The 18,697-nt window shown below is 47.6% G+C and overlaps 1 protein-coding gene and 1 pseudogene across 1 annotated transcript; both read right to left on the minus strand.

The window, feature by feature from the left end:
- Nucleotides 1–10,725: 10,725 nt before the first annotated feature.
- Nucleotides 10,726–18,680, minus strand: CUNH2orf81 (chromosome unknown C2orf81 homolog). The gene is made up of 3 exons (XM_032243712.1): nucleotides 18,589–18,680; nucleotides 12,489–12,719; nucleotides 10,726–12,402 (listed from the first exon to the last, which is right to left on the minus strand). The coding sequence occupies exons 1-3, from the start codon at nucleotides 18,604–18,606 to the stop codon at nucleotides 10,726–10,728; spliced, it is 1,926 nt and encodes a 641-aa protein (XP_032099603.1). The 5' UTR covers nucleotides 18,607–18,680.
- LOC116526800 lies at nucleotides 14,818–15,640 on the minus strand (annotated as a pseudogene).
- Nucleotides 18,681–18,697: the final 17 nt, after the last annotated feature.

An 18,697-nucleotide genomic window follows, 5' to 3' on the forward strand; every position in this document is an offset into this window, starting at 1 on the left:
GAACAGCATGGAAAAGACCTGCCCCTATGATTCAATTACCTCCCACTGGGTCCCTCCCATGACATGTGGGAATTACAGGAGCTCTAATTCCCATAGAGAATTATAGCTGGAAGATGAGATTTGGGTGGGGACACAGACAAACCATATCACCCAGTTTCAGGTATTTCTTCACAGCAGTGTGAGAACGGACTAATGCAGACAATATATCTTAGAAGTTGTCCATATCAGGACATACTGATCGGCAATGAAATAAAACAGTTGGCCCTTTGTATCTGTGAGTTCAAACATCCTTGGATTGAAAATATTAGGGGAATAAATGGTTGGTTGTGTCCATAGTGAACTTGTACAGACTTTTGTCCTTGTCACTATTCCCTAAACATACAGTATAATAAGTATTTACATTGTATTAGGTATTATACATAATCTGAGGTTATTTAAAGGAACAGTTCCCAACCTCTTTGGCACCAGGGACATATTTTGTAGAAGACAATTCCACAGACTGGGTTGGGCAAATGATTTCAGGATGATTCAAGTGCATTACATTGAGTACTTTATTTCTATTATTATTACGCTGTAATATATAATGAAATAATTGCACAATGAAACGATGTAGAATCAGTGGGAGCCCTGAGCTTATTTTCCTGCAACAAGACAGTCTCTTTTGGGGGTGATGGGAGACAGTGACAGATCATCAGGCATTAGAGTCTCATAAAGAATAAGCAAGCTAGATCCCTTGCACGCGCAGTTCACAATAGGCTACGTGCTCTTATAAGAAACTAATGCTGTTGATGATCTGACCAAAAAAACTAATGTATACGATAGAATGTGTGTAGGTTATATATAAACAGTACACCATTCCATGGATTTTGGTATCCAAGGAGTGTCCTGGAACCAATCCCCCATGGACACAGAAGAACCACTGTATGTATCTCCTTCTGGGTGACTTTAAAACATTTAACGTATGTGCTGAGTTTTTACTTGAGACCAGGAGTTCAGACCAGCTGAGGTGACTCCAGCTGCAGGTTGGCAGAACAAAACATTCACCCTCCAGAGAGTGAACACATACACAACTATTTATATTGCCTGACTGGACTGGTAGGAAAGTAAGAAAATTCCTCAGAGGCTAGAGATGATAGGAAAATATGAATCCCAAAACACAAGTGATCACTGGAGCCAGTGTTTGCTAAGTGACAATCTCTGGTGGTCTAGAACCTGGGTTTAAGTCTATACCAAGCAGATAAATCCCAGCACAGTGGCTCACGCCTGTAATCTCAGCACTTGGGGAGGCTCAGGCAGGCAGATCACCTGAGGTCAGGAGTTCAAGACCAGCCTGACCAACATGATGAAACCTTGTCTCTATTAAAAATACAAAAAATTAGCTGGGCATGGTGGCAGGCACCTGTAATCCCAGCTATGCAGGAGGCTGAGGCAGGAGACTCGCCTGAACCCAGGAGGCAAAGGTTGTGGTGAGCTGAGATCGAACCACTGCACTCTCAGCCTGGGCGCAACAGTGCAAGACTTTGTCTCAAAAAAAACAAAAAAGAAAGAAGAAGAAGAAGAAAATAGAAGGCCAGGCATGGTGGCTCACACCTGTAGTCCTAACACTTTGTGGGGTGAGGGGCCAAGGCAGGAGGATCACTTAAGCCTAGAGTTTGAGACCATCCTGGGCAACACAGCGAAACACCATCTCTAAACAAAAAAAGAAAGAAAGGAAGAAAGTTTGGAGGTGGGTTGGGGATAGGAACAGAAAATGAAATTATGGTTGATTGGAATGGAGAAGGAATGGAGAACTATCTCCCACCACACACATAAGCCAGGAAAAAGAGTAACACCCTCCAGAGAGTGAAAAACAACAAAAAGGAGTGCTTCCCAGAGGAAAACAGCAAGGGTAAAAGCCTATCTTAGTGGTGAGGAAAAGAAATCTTCTCTGATTATTCAAGTAATAAGCTTGTACTCATACAAGTTTAGGAAAACAGAACATATATATTTTAAAAGTCCCAAAACAAAACATTAATTTAAAGTGGTACCAAGTTGGTTAGTACTCCTGGGAACTTGGTCAAACGAAATGCAGTGAGGGAAGGCACTTTAATTCCAGCCTTAAATAATTTCTATAGCTATAGTTTCAAGAAGGATGAGTTTACAGTCACTAACACACAAGGAAACAAGCCGCTATAAACTATTCAAGTCACTAAACACACAGGAAACAAGCCACCATAAATTGTTCAAGCCTGCAAAGATTGTAGATAATGGAATTTTCAGTTACAGTATATAAAATGAATACACTAAGTATATTTTTAAAACATAGAAGAGGATTTAAAATATAAGAAAGGAACGAGACTATCAAAATTGATCAGGTAGATTGGAAAATAACCAATTATAAAATCTAGTAATAAAAAAATAATGGGCTGGGCACAGTGGCTCACACCTGCAATCCCAGCACTTTGGGAGGCTGAGGCAGGCGAATCACCTGAAGTCAGGAGTTTGAGACCAGCCTGGCCAACATGGTGAAACCCCATCTCTACTAAAAATACAAAAATTAGCCAGGCATGGTGGCGGGCACCTGTAATCCCAGCTACTCATGAGGCTGAGGCAGGAAAATCACTTGAATCCAGGAGGCAGAGGTTGCAGTGAGCCGCAATTGCTCCATTACACTCCAGCCTAGGCAACAAGAGCAAGATTCCATCTCAAAATAAAATAAAATAAAATAAGTTAAAAAGAATAATGATTGGCAATATGGTTACTAGATGGAATAAATAAGAGATTGGTCATGGCTAAAGAAAAAAATTAGTAAGCTGAAAAATAGATGTTTTTTTTGAACCAGAAGTATTTATTGCAGAAATTTGGCCAAGGTTCCAATTGGTTACAATTGGAGGCCCAAATAGAGTTTTAAAAAATGAACTAGAGGCTGGGCGCGGTGGCTCACACCTGTAATCCCAGCACTTTGGGAGTCGGAGGCGGGTGGATCACATGAGGTCAAGAGTTCAAAACCAGCCTGGACAACATGGTGAAACCCCATCTCTACTAAAAATACAAAAAATTAGCTGGGTGTGGTGGCGCATGCCTGTAATCCCAGCTACTTGGGAGGCTGAGGCAGGATAATTGCTTGAACCCAGGAGGCAGAGGTTGCAGTGAGCTGAGATTTTGCCATTGCACTCCAGCCTGGGCAACAAGAGGGAAACTCCATCTCAATAAATAAATAAATAAAATAAAAGAACTAAGATGTAGCTTTAACATATATAGAGAAGAAAAATATGAAGGAGTAATTAAGAGACATAAAAGATAAAGTAAGAAGATCTAGCTTTTATCTAAATTGCAATTCTATAAAGGGAGAAGAAAAAGGTCTGGGCACAGTGGCTCACTCCTGTAATCCCAGCACTTTGTGAGGCCAAGGCAGGAGGATTGCTTGAAGCCAGGAGTTTGAGGCTGCAGTGAGCTAGGATTGTGCCATTACACTCCAGCCTGGGCAACAGAGGAAGACCCTGTCTCAAAAAAAGAGAGAGAGAGAAAGAAGGTTGCAAAGGAAGGAGGGAGAGAGGGAGGGAGGGAAGGAGGGAAGGAGGAAGGGAGGGAAGGAGGGAGGGAGGGAGGGAGGGAGGGAAGAAGGGAGGGAGGGAAGAAGGAAGGGAGGAAGGGAAGGAAGGAAGGAAAGGTAATAAAGAAGAGATTGTATTTATTTATTTATTTTTTTTTTTTTTTTTTTTTTGAGACGGAGTTTCACTCATGTTACCCAGGCTGGAGTGCAATGGTGCGATCTCGGCTCACCGCAACCTCTGCCTCCTGGGTTCAGGCAATTCTCCTGCCTCAGCATCCTGAGTAGCTAGGATTACAGGCACACGCCACCATGCCTGGCTAATGTTTTGTATTTTTAGTAGAGACGGGGTTTCACCATGTTGACCAGGATGGTCTCGATCTCTTGACCTCGTGATCCACCCGCCTCGGCCTCCCAAAGTGCTGGGATTACAGGCTTGAGCCACCACGCCCGGCTAAAGATAAAATCTTAAAAGGAGCAAAAGAGAAAAGGCAAACTCCCTGCAAAATAGCTATTAGATTAACATCAATTTCTCAATAACCATGAAAGCCAGAAGACATAGAAATACTATATTCGGCCAATGCAATGGCTCACCCCTGTAATCTCAGCACTTTGGGAGACCGAGGCAGGTGGATCACCTGAGGTCAGAAGTTTGAGATGAGCCTGGCCAACATAGTGAAACTCTGTCTCTAAAAATACAAAAATTAGCTGGGCGTGGTGGCAGTGCTTGTAATCCCAGCTACTTGGGAGGCTGAGGCAGGAGTATTGCTTGAACCCAGGAAGTGGAGGTTGCAGTGAGCTGAAATTGTGCCATTGCACTTCAACCTGGGGACAAGAGCAAAACTCCATCTTAAAAAAAAAAAAAAAGAAATATTATATTCAACAGGATAAAAAGGACTGTCAACCTATAATTCCTTAGCCAGAGGCAAACTGATATTCCAAAATTAAGGTAAAATAAATACATTCTCAAACACATAAAACTGAGGAAGTTTATTATTATTAGATCACATATTAGTTTTCTATTGCTACATAACAAATTACTATAAATTCAGTGGGTGAAACAACATAGGTCAGGCATGATGACTCTCATGTCTGTAATCCCAGCACTTTGGAGGCCAAGGCAAGAGGATCCTTTGAGGCCAGCAATTTGAGACCAGCCTGGGCAACATAACAAGAATCCCCATCTCTACAAAAGAAAAGAATTTTTAATCCTAACTCTATTACCTCTGCAAATAATGAAAAAAAAATTTAGCCAGGCATGCTCCCATAGTCCTAGCTACTTGGGAGGCAGAGAGGACAAGGATCACTTGAGTCCAGGAGTTTGAAGTTGCCGTGAGCTATGATAGCACAACTGCATTCCAGCTTTGGTGACAGAGAGTGACCCTGTCTCTAAGAAATGTAATAAATAAATTTATTTTTTTAAAACACATTTATTATCTCACAGTTTTTGTGGGTCAGGAGTCTGGGTACATGTTTGCTGGGTCCTCCACTCAGGAGGTCACCAGGCTGAAATCAAGATGTTATCCAGGGGTGAAAACTCATTGAGGTTCAGGGTCCACTTTCAAGCTCACTGGTTATTGGCAGAATTCAGTTTCTTGTGACTATAGAACTGAGGCCTGGCTCCTAGAGGCCACCTGCCATCCCTGCCATGTGGCCCTCTCCACAATATAGCAGTTTGCTTCTTTAAGGTAAATGAATCTCTTTGACTTCTAGAAAGGCTTGAACCCATTTTTTTTTTTTTTTTTTTTTTGAGACGGAGTTTCGCTCTTGTAACCCAGGCTGGAGTGCAATGGCGCGATCTCAGCTCACTGCAACCTCCGCCTCCTGGGTTCAGGCAATTCTCCTGCCTCAGCCTCCTGAGTAGCTGGGATTACAGGCACGCGCCACCATGCCCAGCTAATTTTTTGTAGTTTTAGTAGAGACGGGGTTTCACCGTTGTTGACCAGGATGGTCTCGATCTCTTGACCTCGTGATCCACCCGCCTCGGCCTCCCAAAGTGCTGGGATTACAGGTGTGAGCCACCGCACCCGGCCCCATTTTTTTTTTTTTTAAAGACAAAATTTTGCTCTGTTACCCAGGCTGGAGTGCAGTGGCATGATCTTGGCTCACTGCAACCACCACCTCCTGGGTTCAAGTGATTCTCCTGCCTCAGCCTCCTGAGTAGCTGGACTATAGGCTCCCGCCACCACGCCTAGCTAATTTTTTTATTTTTATTAGAGATGGGGTTTCACCACGTTGGCCAGGATGGTCTCGATCTCCTGCCCTAGTGATCCATCCACCTTGGCCTCCCAAAGTCCTGGGATTACAGGCGTGAGCCATCACGCCTGGCTGGTTTGAACCCTTTTAAAGGGCTCACTTCATTAAGTCAGGTCCACCCAAAGTAATCACCACTTTGATTAACTGATTAGAGACTTTAACTACATCAGTAAAATCCCTTATGTCAGGCAAATAGCATAATCACAGGAGTGAAATCCCAACAAATTCATGCGTTCTGCTCAGACTTAAGGGGAAGGGGGATTTTATAGGGCATATACACAAAAGATGGGAATCTTGGAGGCTATCTTAGAATTCTGTCTACCACAGACCCTCACTAAAGTAACTTTTTTTTTGAGAGAGAAAGAGAGGATCTCACTCTGTTACCTAGGCTGAAGTGCAATGGTGTGATCACAGCTCACTCACCGCTCACTTGACCTACTGGGCTCAGGCGGTTCTACCACCCCACTCTCCTAAATAGCTGGGACTACATGCAGGTGCCACCACATCTGGCTAATTTTTTTTATTTTTGTAGAAACAGGTTTTCACCATGTTGCCCAGGCTAGTCTCAAACTTCTGTGCTCAAGCAACCCACCCACTTCGGCCTCCCAAAGTGGTCGGATAACAGGCATGAGCCACTAAGCCTGGCCTAAAGTAACTTCATTTTTTTTTTTTTTTAAAGATGGGGTTTCACCCTGATGGCCAGTCTGGTTTTGAACTCCTGACCTCAGGTGATCCACCCACCTTGGCCTCCCAAAGTGCTAGGATTATAGACGTGAGCCACCACGCCCGGCCGTAACTTCTAAAGGTGTGCTTCAGGTAGAAGGAAAATAATCCAAGATGGAAGATCTGATATACAGGAAAGAAGAGCAGGCAATACTAAATATTGATATTAAACATATGAGCAAATCTGTACAAGTATCACCTATTTAAAATAATATCAGATTTGTGAGATTAACAAAATAGTATAATTTAAATATTGGGTTACAAAAAATATTTAAATTCAAAGAGAATTATTCATGTTAGGGAACTCTAAAATCTATGAATTGTTTTAAAGAAGAATGACGATATTGGTTAAAGACATTAAGCTAAATATGTAGATTAAAAATTCTAGGCCTGGCAGAGTGGGTTACGCCTATAATCCTACCTACTACTCAGGAGGCTGAGGCAGAAGAATCGCTTGAACCCAGGGGGCGGAGGTTGCAGTGAGCCGAGATCACGCTACTGCACTCCAGCCTGGGTGACAAGAGAGAAACTCTGTCTCAAAAAGAAAAAAAGTCTGGATTATATAAAGTATAAAAAATAGTTGTTGTCACATGAGTTTTTTTTGTTTTGTTTTTTTTTTTTGAGACGGAGTTTCACTCTTGTTACCCAGGCTGGAGTGCAATGGCGCAATCTCGGCTCACCGCAACCTCTGCCTCCTGGGTTCAGGCAATTCTCCTGCCTCAGCCTCCTGAGTAGCTGGGATTACAGGCACGCGCCACCATGCCCAGCTAATTTTTTGTAATTTTAGTAGAGACGGGGTTTCACCATGTTGACCAGGATGGTCTTGATCTCTTGACCTCATGATCCACCTGCCTCGGCCTCCCAAAGTGCTGGAATTACAGGCGTGAGCCACCACGCCCGGCCCACATATGAGTTTACAGTATTGTTTTTAAAATGCTAAAACTATTTTGAGCCTTACACTGAAATTAAGAATCATTCAGTGGGAAGTCAGCCTGCTGCATGAGCTGCTCCCAACACCTGCTCCTTGTCCCCTCAGAAAAAAACACTTAATACAAAATAAAATTTTAAAATTACAAATTATAAATGAAAAACTGAGCAGGTGGTATTTGGCCAAAATTTGCTGAAAAGAAAATTATTCTTAAAGAAGACAATGGACCTTAAATTTGCAGACAGTGACACAGAGACTGAAAGGGCTGTCTGCTCAGTTGGAGAGACACAGAGCAACATCAGTGCAGTCACAGAGATGTGTGCAAAGGGGCTAATGAAGCCCCATAAATAGGGGTGGCTAGGGGAAGTGAAGGTTGGGAAAAGATCCACAGCAGAGGTAATATCTGTGCTGCCTCTTGGCAACTGAACTATAAAGTTAGTCAGGCCAACACGATCAGAAGGATATTCCAGGTAGAAGAAACCATATGTGCAAAAACACAGCCAGAGGGTGAAAAAAAAACAGACTGTGGTCCAAGAGCTGTGGATTGTCTGGCTGGAGGCTAGGCTGTGAGTTAAGGAAGGGCAAAAGGCAAGGCTCTCAGTGAGGAGAGGGCCTTCTAAGTGTAGAGGAGGGGCTTAGAATTCATCCTACAAAGGAGAGGGTACCTTCAAAGGATTTTAAGCAAGAAAGCAAGAAAGTGTCTTATCACCATGATGAAAAGTGATTACTAGATGTGGCAGTGGGGAGAATAGATTAGAGGAGACAGGAAGGAAGTTTAAGAAACTGTCACTAATCAAGATCCAGATATATCATGACATGTTACAATTTGTAGGAAGGGACAAAACAATTGTACTTGCAGGTGCATAGAGTTTTGCCTTTGTTCACTTTCCAGTTGGGACTAATTTAGTTGACAATGAAAGGATACGTGAGACCCTGGCAACAGTAGTTGCCTCTCAGGAGAGGAATGAGTGGCTAATGTACAAGAAGAGAAAAATACTTAAAAAAGACCCTCTGTATCCTTTTGTACGCTTTTAATTTTGTACTTTGGATATGTATTACCAGACCAAAAAAAATTGCTTTTCTTTTAAAGAGACTATCACATTGTAAGGAGATGAGTAATTTTTTTGAAAACAAACAAAAATAATAAAGGGGCTATTATACAATCTAGGAGAAAACATCAGGGAGAATGTGCCTGCCACCCTCTCTCTGAACCTTCCCCTGGAGGAGCCCAAACTTTATCAGAAAGAGCCTCTTCAGAGGACTTAGGCCCAAGGCAGTAATGTATCAACTCTTTCACCTGTATGGCCTATATCTCTGGCAGACCCTGAGAACAGAAACTCTGAATCTTCTTGCATTCTCTGTTTCTAGTGCCTAGTGTCCCCTCAAGAAGCCTTCATTACAATGACTAACTCTACTGGTCTGGCTAGAACTAGAGGATGAGAGAAGGAGGTCTGGGATCTCATATCCCCTTGCTGATTATATTCTGGGCTGAACGATTCTTCTGCCAGCCTTCTAATCCTGACTTGTGCCAGCTGGGCTTCCCTAATGTGTGACACAAAAGTGTGTTGGGTCACCACTCAGCAAGAAGCTGGGTGCCAAGAAGCAGGAGGTGGTCCTGGGAGACAGTCACTAGAATGCCAGGGGTACAGGGAAGAGGGGCAGCACAGAAGATGCCCATCCTTCCTTACCTTGGAGTAGATTTGTGAGCAGAAAAAGCCCAACATAGTTAGTGGCAAAGGTGAGATCCAGCCCCTCTGGGCTAAGTGTCTTGGGGAATGCTGGGAGGAGATGAAAACACTGTCACTGAGTGATAAAGAGACCACCTTGAGGAAGACATGGACTGGGAGGGACATATTACCTTCAGTAGAAATGCCACAGGCTCATGTACATGCAAAGATGGGGCAATGAAGTTTAAAGCTATAACTCAATGTCATTTTTTTAGAGGAGGGAATGGATTACAGTGTTTTGGCAAGATTGCATAGGTTAGGCTTTGAGGATACCTGTTTTGGGGTCCCTGAGCTAGAAAGAAGGCTGCAGAAACATGTTTGGAGAAGCAAGCCAAGGCACATACCACCAACACCAGCATTGTTTACCAGCGGATATATCTCAGGATTCTCCTGTAGAAGCTTCTGGGCAAAGCTCCGAATAGAGGTCATGCAGCTGAGGTCCATCTGGCCAATCAGGAGATGGTTGCTATTTGAAGTTGCCTGGATCTCGACCAGGGCTTGCTGTCCGTGTTCCCTGCTCCAGCAGGCAAGGATCACTTGGGCCCCACACTGAGCCAGTTCTTGGGATACAACCTTCCTGATGCCTGTGGGAGGGCAGGTTTGAGTGGGCTAATCTGAGTGGTGACTACAGTGGACAACGGACACTCTAGGGGAGGGACAAGGGTGTTGACAGTGGATGCTCCTACCTGCTCTCCCTGTGGGTATTGCTGGGGGCTGAGGCCCATTGTGAGGACACAGGGTGGGAGGAGCACTCACCACTGTTGGCCTCAATCACTATGGCTGTTTTCCCAGTCATATCTGTGGAGCAGTGCTGGAGGTCCCAGGGATGAGACTTCTGCCAGAGCTGCACACATAGTTGAAGCCAGGAGGACCACAATAAGGAGGACAGAGCCAGGGCCCCAGACCAGGGTGCTGAGCGTAGCCCACAGCAACATACCAGAAACTTCCTGGGCCTGCTGGGGAAATGCTATAGGAGAAAGTTGGGGCAGGATAAATCTGGGCAGAGTGGAGCCTAGGATAAAATTTAAGGAGGCACTGACTTCTGAGTTTTTTCAGTATACTGTTTGAATTTGAGAGTTCCTCCTTAACTCCAAAAGTGAAATTTGGATTTGCAGTCTAGGGTGAAGTGACCAAGCTCCAGGGACCAGGGAAGCAAGAAATCAAATTCCTCACATCTGGAATCACTCTGTGCTTATGCAGAGCCATCTTCTTCCTCCCCTACTGAAAGGAGGCCTGAAGTTCTCTCTACAGAGCCAGACCCGCTGGCAACCCTTATGTCTACTCCTTTGGGGAACAGGGGTCTCTCTAGAATGCCTCTGTGACAGCGCAGCTTTGGTGCTAAAGCAGGGTCTCCTAAGGGTGGCAAGGGGGCTATTTCCTGAACCCTGGTGCTATCTTCTTTTAGGTCTGCAGGATAACTGCTCCCCCTGGAGTTCAGTGAGAGAGTGGACACCCTTGGAAGAAACTGACAAGAGACATCAGACCGCTTCCTAAGGCAACTCAGGTGTTTATTTCTGGCAAGCAGAGGGAGGAGCCCATTACCACTGCCAGAGGCTCAGGGCTCAGAGTGAGGCAGAGGGCTTAGTAGGGCATGACCACACTTTGGGGACTGAGTTCTCCAATAGCTGTGCCACGGTCACCTGGGGCTTTGGGGGACCTGTCTGGATGGGTTGTTGCTCAACGGGAGGAAAGGTATCACTTTCTTTGTCCTCCTGTTCAGGCACACCAGAGCTGAGGAGCACCTGGGTGCTCCGGTTCCACATGCTCACGCCAGGGGCCAGCTTCATGGCTTCTGGCAGCAACGGAGGCTTCCACATCACCTGGGAAGTGGCTTCAAGGACCTGGGGTGTGGTTTGAGGCCATCTGCCAGAGTCCTGGCCCTCCCTGTCTTCCAGCTTCAGACCCTGTGGAGGCACGCAGGTTCGGCCAGCCCACAGTTCGCCCAGCAGCTCGGCCCCCTGCTCCCAACCGCTGGGCCACCTGGCACTGGGCCACAGCTTGGGGCTGGGGCTGCAGACCACATCAGGGAATACCGGGTGTGTGGTGAGGAGGCGGATCCCAGAGCCGGGGAGTGGTAGCTTTGACCGGAAGCATGGCGACGATAGGCCTAAGTTTAAAGTGGGGAACTGGAGTGTGGGGCCGGAGTCCGAGGCACAGAAAGGAATGCCTGGCTGGAGAGGGAAGAACGTTGCCGGGGAGACGCGGGTGCCGGGGCTGGGGGTTTGGGGTTCGGCCCGGGCCTTGGTTTTCTTGCCCCGCTGGTGCCCGTGGTAAGTTTCCAACGGGCGTTTCTGAGAGTCTGAGACCAGGACCTCGGCCAGGGGGCGCACCCAGTGGCGAGGGAGCCGCGCAGGGTCTAGGCGCTTCAAGGCTGCCTTGCAGGGCATCCCGTGGTGCTCAGCACTCAGCTGCACATCCGAGGGCCCGGCCTGCTGCTGTTGGAAGGATGCAGCGGGGCGCGTGGTGCCGCCCACAGAGGGGCAGGACACCCACAAGCCCGAGGCGAGGCGGAGTACCCCCTCTGACTTGTGCTCCAGCTGATCCCCAGCTGCGTCCAGCTGGGGCATGCAACAGTAGAGGTCCTCCAATGACAAATGGGAGCCAAGGGGCTGTGCCATCTCGGTTGAGGCCTGGGGGCTGGCTACCACGGACGGCTCCAAAGACGGGTTGGCATCGTCGGCAGGCGCCTTCTCCACCAACAGTTGGAAGCTCACACTCGAGGACCCAGCCGAGGAGAGGCGGCCTCTGGACTGGCAGTCCGCTTCCTCTACAGGACCTCCGGGCCCTGCCCCCTGAAACAGCTCCGATGTGGGAGAAGGGGCCGAGGTGACTCTCATCTCTGGAGAAGGCTCCCAAGACTCCATCTGCTCCTGGGAGCCTCGACCTATCCACGACCTTCCTAAGGGGATCTGGTCCACGCCCCCAGGGTCCTGGGAAAATGCGCTCGGGCAGTGAGATGTCGGAAAGGGTAGAGCAGGAGTAAGGGCAGAGGAGTACGAGGAGGCTCCTGAGGAGTGTACTTCACCTGGGAAGTTTTCCAGGCCCTCTGAGGTGGGCGCGTGCAGCACGGGCACTGAGCCCTGAGCCCAGGAGTCCGTCGTGCATGCCGAAGGCTCCTCATCCTCACCCCATGTGGGGTCCTCAGCCACTGCAGATTCTCCCTCGTCCCGGGCCAGGAAGCGCCACTCCGTGATCTGCAGCATGGCCTCCCGCGCCTGGCTGATGGTGAATGGAATGCACTGTGGAGGCGAGAGAGGGTCTCAGGTAGGCAGGGAGGGACGGGAGAGGTAGCAGATGAGTCTGAAGGACCCGGTTCCCGGCCCACCTGCTGAGTCAGGTAGACTTTGAAAGCAGAGTCCATGACTCGAGCCAGCAAGTCGGCCAAGATGTCCCCTACCACATCCTCGCCCTCCTCCAGGGCTGTAAGCGCCATCCACTCGGCCTCACTGAGCCGCCCAGGCACGATATCCACCTGCGGCACTGGCACGGTGGGCGGTCGCACTTTTTCCGCCTTGGACCGGGTCACCCCGCGGTCTCGGACCTGCCTCTCCTGCCTCTGTGAGAACAAAACAGGGTAGTCAGAGCAGGAAACCAAGAAGTGGAAAGGAAGAGCAGCAATAGGCTAGGGGAAGCTTTCTCAAGTTGTCCAGTAGGAAGGAAAAGGGAAAGGGCCAACTGAGGAAGAGCCCACTATGTGACAGATACTTAGCAGATGTTTGACCTAATTATTATTATTATTATTATTATTTTTTTTTTTTTTTTTTTTTGAGACGGAGTTTCGCTCTTGTTACCCAGGCTGGAGTGCAATGGCGCGATCTCGGCTCACCGCAACCTCCGCCTCCTGGGTTCAGGCAATTCTCCTGCCTCAGCCTCCTGAGTAGCTGGGATTACAGGCACGCGCCACCATGCCCAGCTAATTTTTGGTACTTTTAGTAGAGACGGGGTTTCACCTTGTTGACCAGGATGGTCTTGATCTCTTGACCTCGTGATCCACCTGCCTCGGCCTCCCAAAGTGCTGGGATTACAGGCTTGAGCCACCGCGCCCGGCCACGACCTAATTATTAATACTTTTCATGACAGCCCACTAACCACATTTGACAGGTAAACTGAAGTGGGGAGGCTGAGGCAAGATAATTGCTTGAACCCAGGAGGCAGAGGTTGCAGTGAGCCGAGATTACCACTACTGCACTCCAGCCTGGTGACAGAGTGAGACTCTCAAAAGAAAAGAAAAGAAAGAAACTGAAGTCTGACAGAAGTTAACCACCCTTGCTTGGGAGCACACAGTGAGCAAGCCCAGGCAATGTGAAGGTTTAACTTCATGTTCCTTATACCGGTGCAAAGTGTTCAAAATTCTTGAGAGTTCAAAGAACTTGAGAAAGAAACTCAGTCAACAGTCCTGGAATTATTGGTGCTATTTAGAGTCTTCTCTACATTTTGTTTTCTGGAAAAGGATTTTTTAAAAAAAATTCAAGTAACTGCAAATAGGAAACCAGAAGGGAAGCCCCAGGTTGGGGCAGATCATGGCTATCCCTCCCTGACAGACCAGGGAGAGGAGGTGGCCCCTATACCCTTTATGGTCGTTTGGGGGCCCCTTGCTCACTCAGCTGCAGCATCCTACGTGCAGGACCCCAACTGGGGTAGTTGGTCACCCAGCCTGCCATGCCCCACCCCCTCTTCCCCACAAAGAGTATCTCAGGGAGGGGATCATAGGCAGAGCAGGAGGCAATGAGGATGAACATTTGGCGCTGGTAGCAGCAGCAATAACAGATGTCAAAGAATGGAACATTGAACCAAAAACAACACAACTGCCCAGAAGTAGTTTATGAATAGAGGAAAAATGGATGGAATCGGAACTTTTAGGGGGTGGGAAGAGCAGGAGGATTGGGACCAGGCAGGGTGAGCTCCTTGTTATTGGTGCCCCATCTGAGGAGGGGGAAATGGCTGAGTGGTGGAAGCAAAGTAGGGTTGGGGGAGCAGCCCCAGCCCACCTCAGGTGGCTGCCACAGGGCTCATGGGCCCCACCAGGACAATAGGTGACTGAATCTCCATCACTGCAATATGTACTCAGATCCCAGGCAGAGCGCAAGGGGGCTGGAGCCACTGCAAAGAGGGAGGAGGGGACTCACACCCCTCCTGCTTTTCTGTAGCCAATGGGGGCTGTCCAACCTAGTGCAGGGACTAGGGAAGGTAGGGAAAAATGAAAGGTGTGAGCCCCACGTGGTGACAAAGACAGTTTGGGTGAGGGAATCCTGGGGGCCAGCACCCCCTTCCATAGGCCACACCTTCTGCTGCCAGGACAGTGGAGTGAGGCATCCCAGAATGGGGGCTTGGGCCCCTTTTAAGGCCAGGGGAACCCTCCCAGGCCCCTCTATGGGAAGCCAGAGGGAACAGTGGAGGAGCAGAGAGGTGGTCCCCAAACCAAAAGCCCAGAGAACAATGTCCCCACTATCAAGGGAGTGGGGATGCAGCAGGGTCAGGGTGTGGCTAAGTGGGACATTGGCTTTGTCCAGGAGGGCACGTGTGTATGCATGAGTGGGGGGGAAGGGGAAGGAACTGGGTGGGGGGCAATCCTCCCAAGTCAGCGCATGGGGGCCCTGCAGCAGCTGGTGTGCTGTGTGGTGTGGTGGTAAGGGCACAGGTAGAAGATGGGGGTGGCCACCGCCTCTGGTGATGGTGGGCCTGGGGAAGGGATGGGGGTGGTGGGAATTGAGCATAGCTGTCCTGTCCCAAAAGGAAGCTGCTCCTCCAGTGAGGAGCCAACAGCACATATGGTCACTGCTCCTCCTCCACGGACTCCTGTGAGCTGCCCTCCTTTTCCTCCTTCTCCAGTTTTTTGGGTCTGTCCCTTGGTTTCCTTCCTAGAACTGTGGTGATTTTTCAGGTCTTGGTAGCACCCTTGTTTTTGCTTCCCTTTGGTCTGTCCCGAGGTCTCTTAGGTGTTGACACTTGACTAGGCTCCTTCTGACTCCCTACCAGCGCTGTCCTGGGACTCACTGGAGGCTGCTTGTGTGGCCTGCCCTGGGCCCACTTCTCAATGCCGTCCTTTTTCTGCTTGGAGGCCAAGGGCTGGCTGGACTTCGCGTTCAACTTACTCATCTTCTCTACTCTAAGGGGCAGGTGGAAGAGTGATGGCTGGGATGCGCAAGCTCGGCAGCCGGCCTGCGGTATGCACTCCGGGTTGCCTGGAGTGGCGGTGAGGGGCCCTGAGGACTGGCCTGGCTCCAATGTGGCTGTGGCTGGTTGTAAATGCTGGATGCCTTCTCAGAGCCAGAGATAGCCCCGGCTCAGAGTCCCAATTAGAAGAACACAGCCCCGATTCAGGGCAGCATAAAAAGTTTGCTACATTTTTACCAACTATTCTTTTCTCCATTTTATGGCAATTTACCCAGTATCACACAAGTAGAGATAGTGAAGTCAGAATGCATTCACATGCAAGTCTGACTCCAGAGCCTCTCAACCAAAGACATTTACAACAAACATGAAAAAAGATAAATATCCCCGAGTAAATTAAAAGCTCACATAAAAGAAGAAAAATCAGCCAGGCGTGGTGGTTCACGCCTGTAATCCCAGCACTTTGGGAGGCTGGGGCAGGCGGATCATTTGAGGTCAGGAGTTTCGGAGCAGCCTGGCCAACATGGTGAAACCTCAGCTCTACTAATAATACAAATTAGCCAAGCATGGTGGCCGGCGCCTGTAATCCCAGCTACTAGGGAGACTGAGACACAAGAATCACTTGAACCCGGGAGGCAGAGTTTGCAGTGAGCCAAGATCCCACTACTGCATTCTAGCCTGGGCAACACAGTGAGACTCTATCTTTAAAAAAATAATAACATTTAAAAAATGGAAGAAAAATGGCCAGGCACAGTGGCACATACCCACAGTTGCAGCTGCTCAGGAGGCTGAGGCAGGAAGTTCAAGTCCAGCTTGGGCTATTTTACAGTAAAAGTTTAAACTATAAGAAGAAAAACCATTTAAGATCCCAAAGATAAGCAAAGGACATGACATTTCACAAAAGAGGGACTGTAGATGACTAATAAATATAGTATTGAGATTCTGATTTCTAGTTCATCAAATTAGAAATTATTTTAAAAATAAGAATACATTGGCAAAGGTTTAGTGTGACACCATCCTGCAGCAGTATGCATGAAGACATTAAAAAATGTTTTCGCTCCTTCAACCCTGCAATTTCAGTTCTATAAATACAACCAAAAGGCATTTTATGAAATGAAGATAAAAATATGTTCTCCAACAAATTCTTTGTGGTTTTGTTTATAATAGCAGGATATTGAAAACATGTTTTAAAAAGAGAATAAATAATTGACTATGCTATAGTGAAATATTATGTAATGATTAAAGGTAATCTTTTTTTTTTTTTTTTGAGACGGAGTTTCGCTCTTGTTACCCAGGCTGGAGTGCAATGGTGCAATCTCGGCTCACCGCAACCTCTGCCTCCTGGGTTCAGGCAATTCTCTTGCCTCAGCCTCCAGAGTAGCTGGGATTACAGGCACGCGCCACCATGCCCAGCTAATTTTTTTGTATTTTTAGTAGAGACGGGGTTTCACCATGTTAACCAGGATGGTCTCGATCTCTTGACCTCGTGATCCACCTGCCTCGGCCTCCCAAAGTGCTGGGATTACAGGTGTCAGCCACCACGCCCAGCCTGGTAATCTTTTTTTGTTTGTTTGTTTTTGTTTTTGAGACAGAGTCTTGCTCTGTCACCCAGGCTGGAGTGCAGTGACACGATCTTGGCTCACTGCAACCTCTGCCTCCCAGGTTCAAGTGATTCTCCTGCCTCAGCCTCCAGAGTGGCTGAGATTACAGGCACCTGCCACCACACCTGGCTAATTTTTAAAATATTTTTAGTAGAGATGGGGTTTCACCATGTTGGCCAGGCTGGTCTTGAACTCCTGGCCTCAAGTGATCCACCTGCCTTGCAGGTGTGAGCCACTACATCTGGCCATTAAAGGTACTCTTTAGAAAGAATTTGCAATGGCATAAAGAAAATGTTTATGATGTAATGTTAAGTGAAAGAAGCAGGATACAAAATTACATATCAATTATGATCTCATAGATGTAGACCACTTTGTGTTGAACAAAAGAAAAACATCAAAATGATAACAGAGGGTATGTTTCCTTCCTATGTCTTTTTTATTTTGTAAGTTCTCTACAATGAGTTTGTTTCCTTTTATAACTTTAAAAAAAAAAAAAAAAAAAAAAAGACTAGTCCCCAAAACTCACTTTACTGACATAAAAAGTTTACAAACAATCTCTTGGGAGCTTCCTCAATTCCTCACACCAGTCTCCCCGAACCTGGTTCCTTCCAAAATTCACCTTCAAACGTGACCTTTCTAAACCTTTCCCTATTGCTCCACTAATACCTCGTTTCATACCTGTTTCCTAAATTCATTCTCCCCCCAGATCTGGTGTTTCCTAAGTCTCGCACTGAACTCAAAATCCTTTAAGTGTCATTACCCCTATTCACCAGTGAGAACAGCCCGGTGGCAAGCACCCGGAGTGGCCCACAGCCCAGGCCAAGCTTGACTAGAGCAGGAATGAATGGACTGGGTAAAGAGAGTTGGTTCCTTAGACCTCCCTCCCAGCCTCGCATCTGACACCCATGACGGTGACCAGAGGGGACAGAGATATTTTTTAACAAAAGCTCTTCAAATCTGCTTTTTTTTTTTTTGAGACAGTCTCTCTCTGTCGCCCAGGCTAGAGTGCAGTGGCGCGATCTTGACTCACTGCAACCTCAGCCTCCCAGGTTCAAACGATTCTCTTGACTCAGCCTCCCGGGTAGCTTCGATTACAGGCAGGTGCCACCAGCCAACTAATTTTTTGTATTTTGTAGAGACAGGATCTCGCCATGTTGGCCTGGCTGGTGTTAAACTCCTGAGCGCAGGCAATCCGCCTGCCTCGGCCTCCTAAAGTGCTGGGATTACAGCCATGAGCCACTGCACCCACCCTGTTTTTCTTTATTTTAAAATTGATTGGCTCTTAAACAATTTGACTTTCAAGTGTAGCCTCTGAATTGTTAATTAATATATTTATTCCTCTTGAAATTCTCGAAATAGATTTATCTGTTAAAAATGCCTGTTTCTGGTTTATCCATTTAAATGTAAGAGGCTTATCACATTCATTAGCTGTTTCAAAATCCACTTCCTGTTCTCGGGCTCTACACCACCCACTGACCCTTTCCCTCATTGCTTGAGTGTGACAAAGCGTGTCGTGTGAGTGGGCACTGTGCAGGTGTAGGTTTTCCGCCCGAGTATCTACGTGGCTTCCTTGGTAATCTAGAACTCCAGCGCGGTGGGCGGGAGCAAGTAGCGGCATCCGGAGGCCCAGAGGCAGCCCACTGTTCCCGACACCGACCTTAACTGCCAACCCTGTCTCTGGCGCATCCCCAGCGCAGCGGAACTGAAGCTCACCGAGCCTTCGTGCGCCATCGCCAACGCGGTCGCTGCAACGCTGGTGTTTCGGCTGCATCCGAGGCGCCTAACGGTCGCCTAGGAAACTACGCGCTCCGGGTCGCTCGCC

Source organism: Sapajus apella, unplaced genomic scaffold (assembly GCF_009761245.1).
Source record: "Sapajus apella isolate SASKATOON/1434 unplaced genomic scaffold, GSC_monkey_1.0 scaffold52, whole genome shotgun sequence".
NCBI lineage: Eukaryota > Metazoa > Chordata > Mammalia > Primates > Cebidae > Sapajus > Sapajus apella.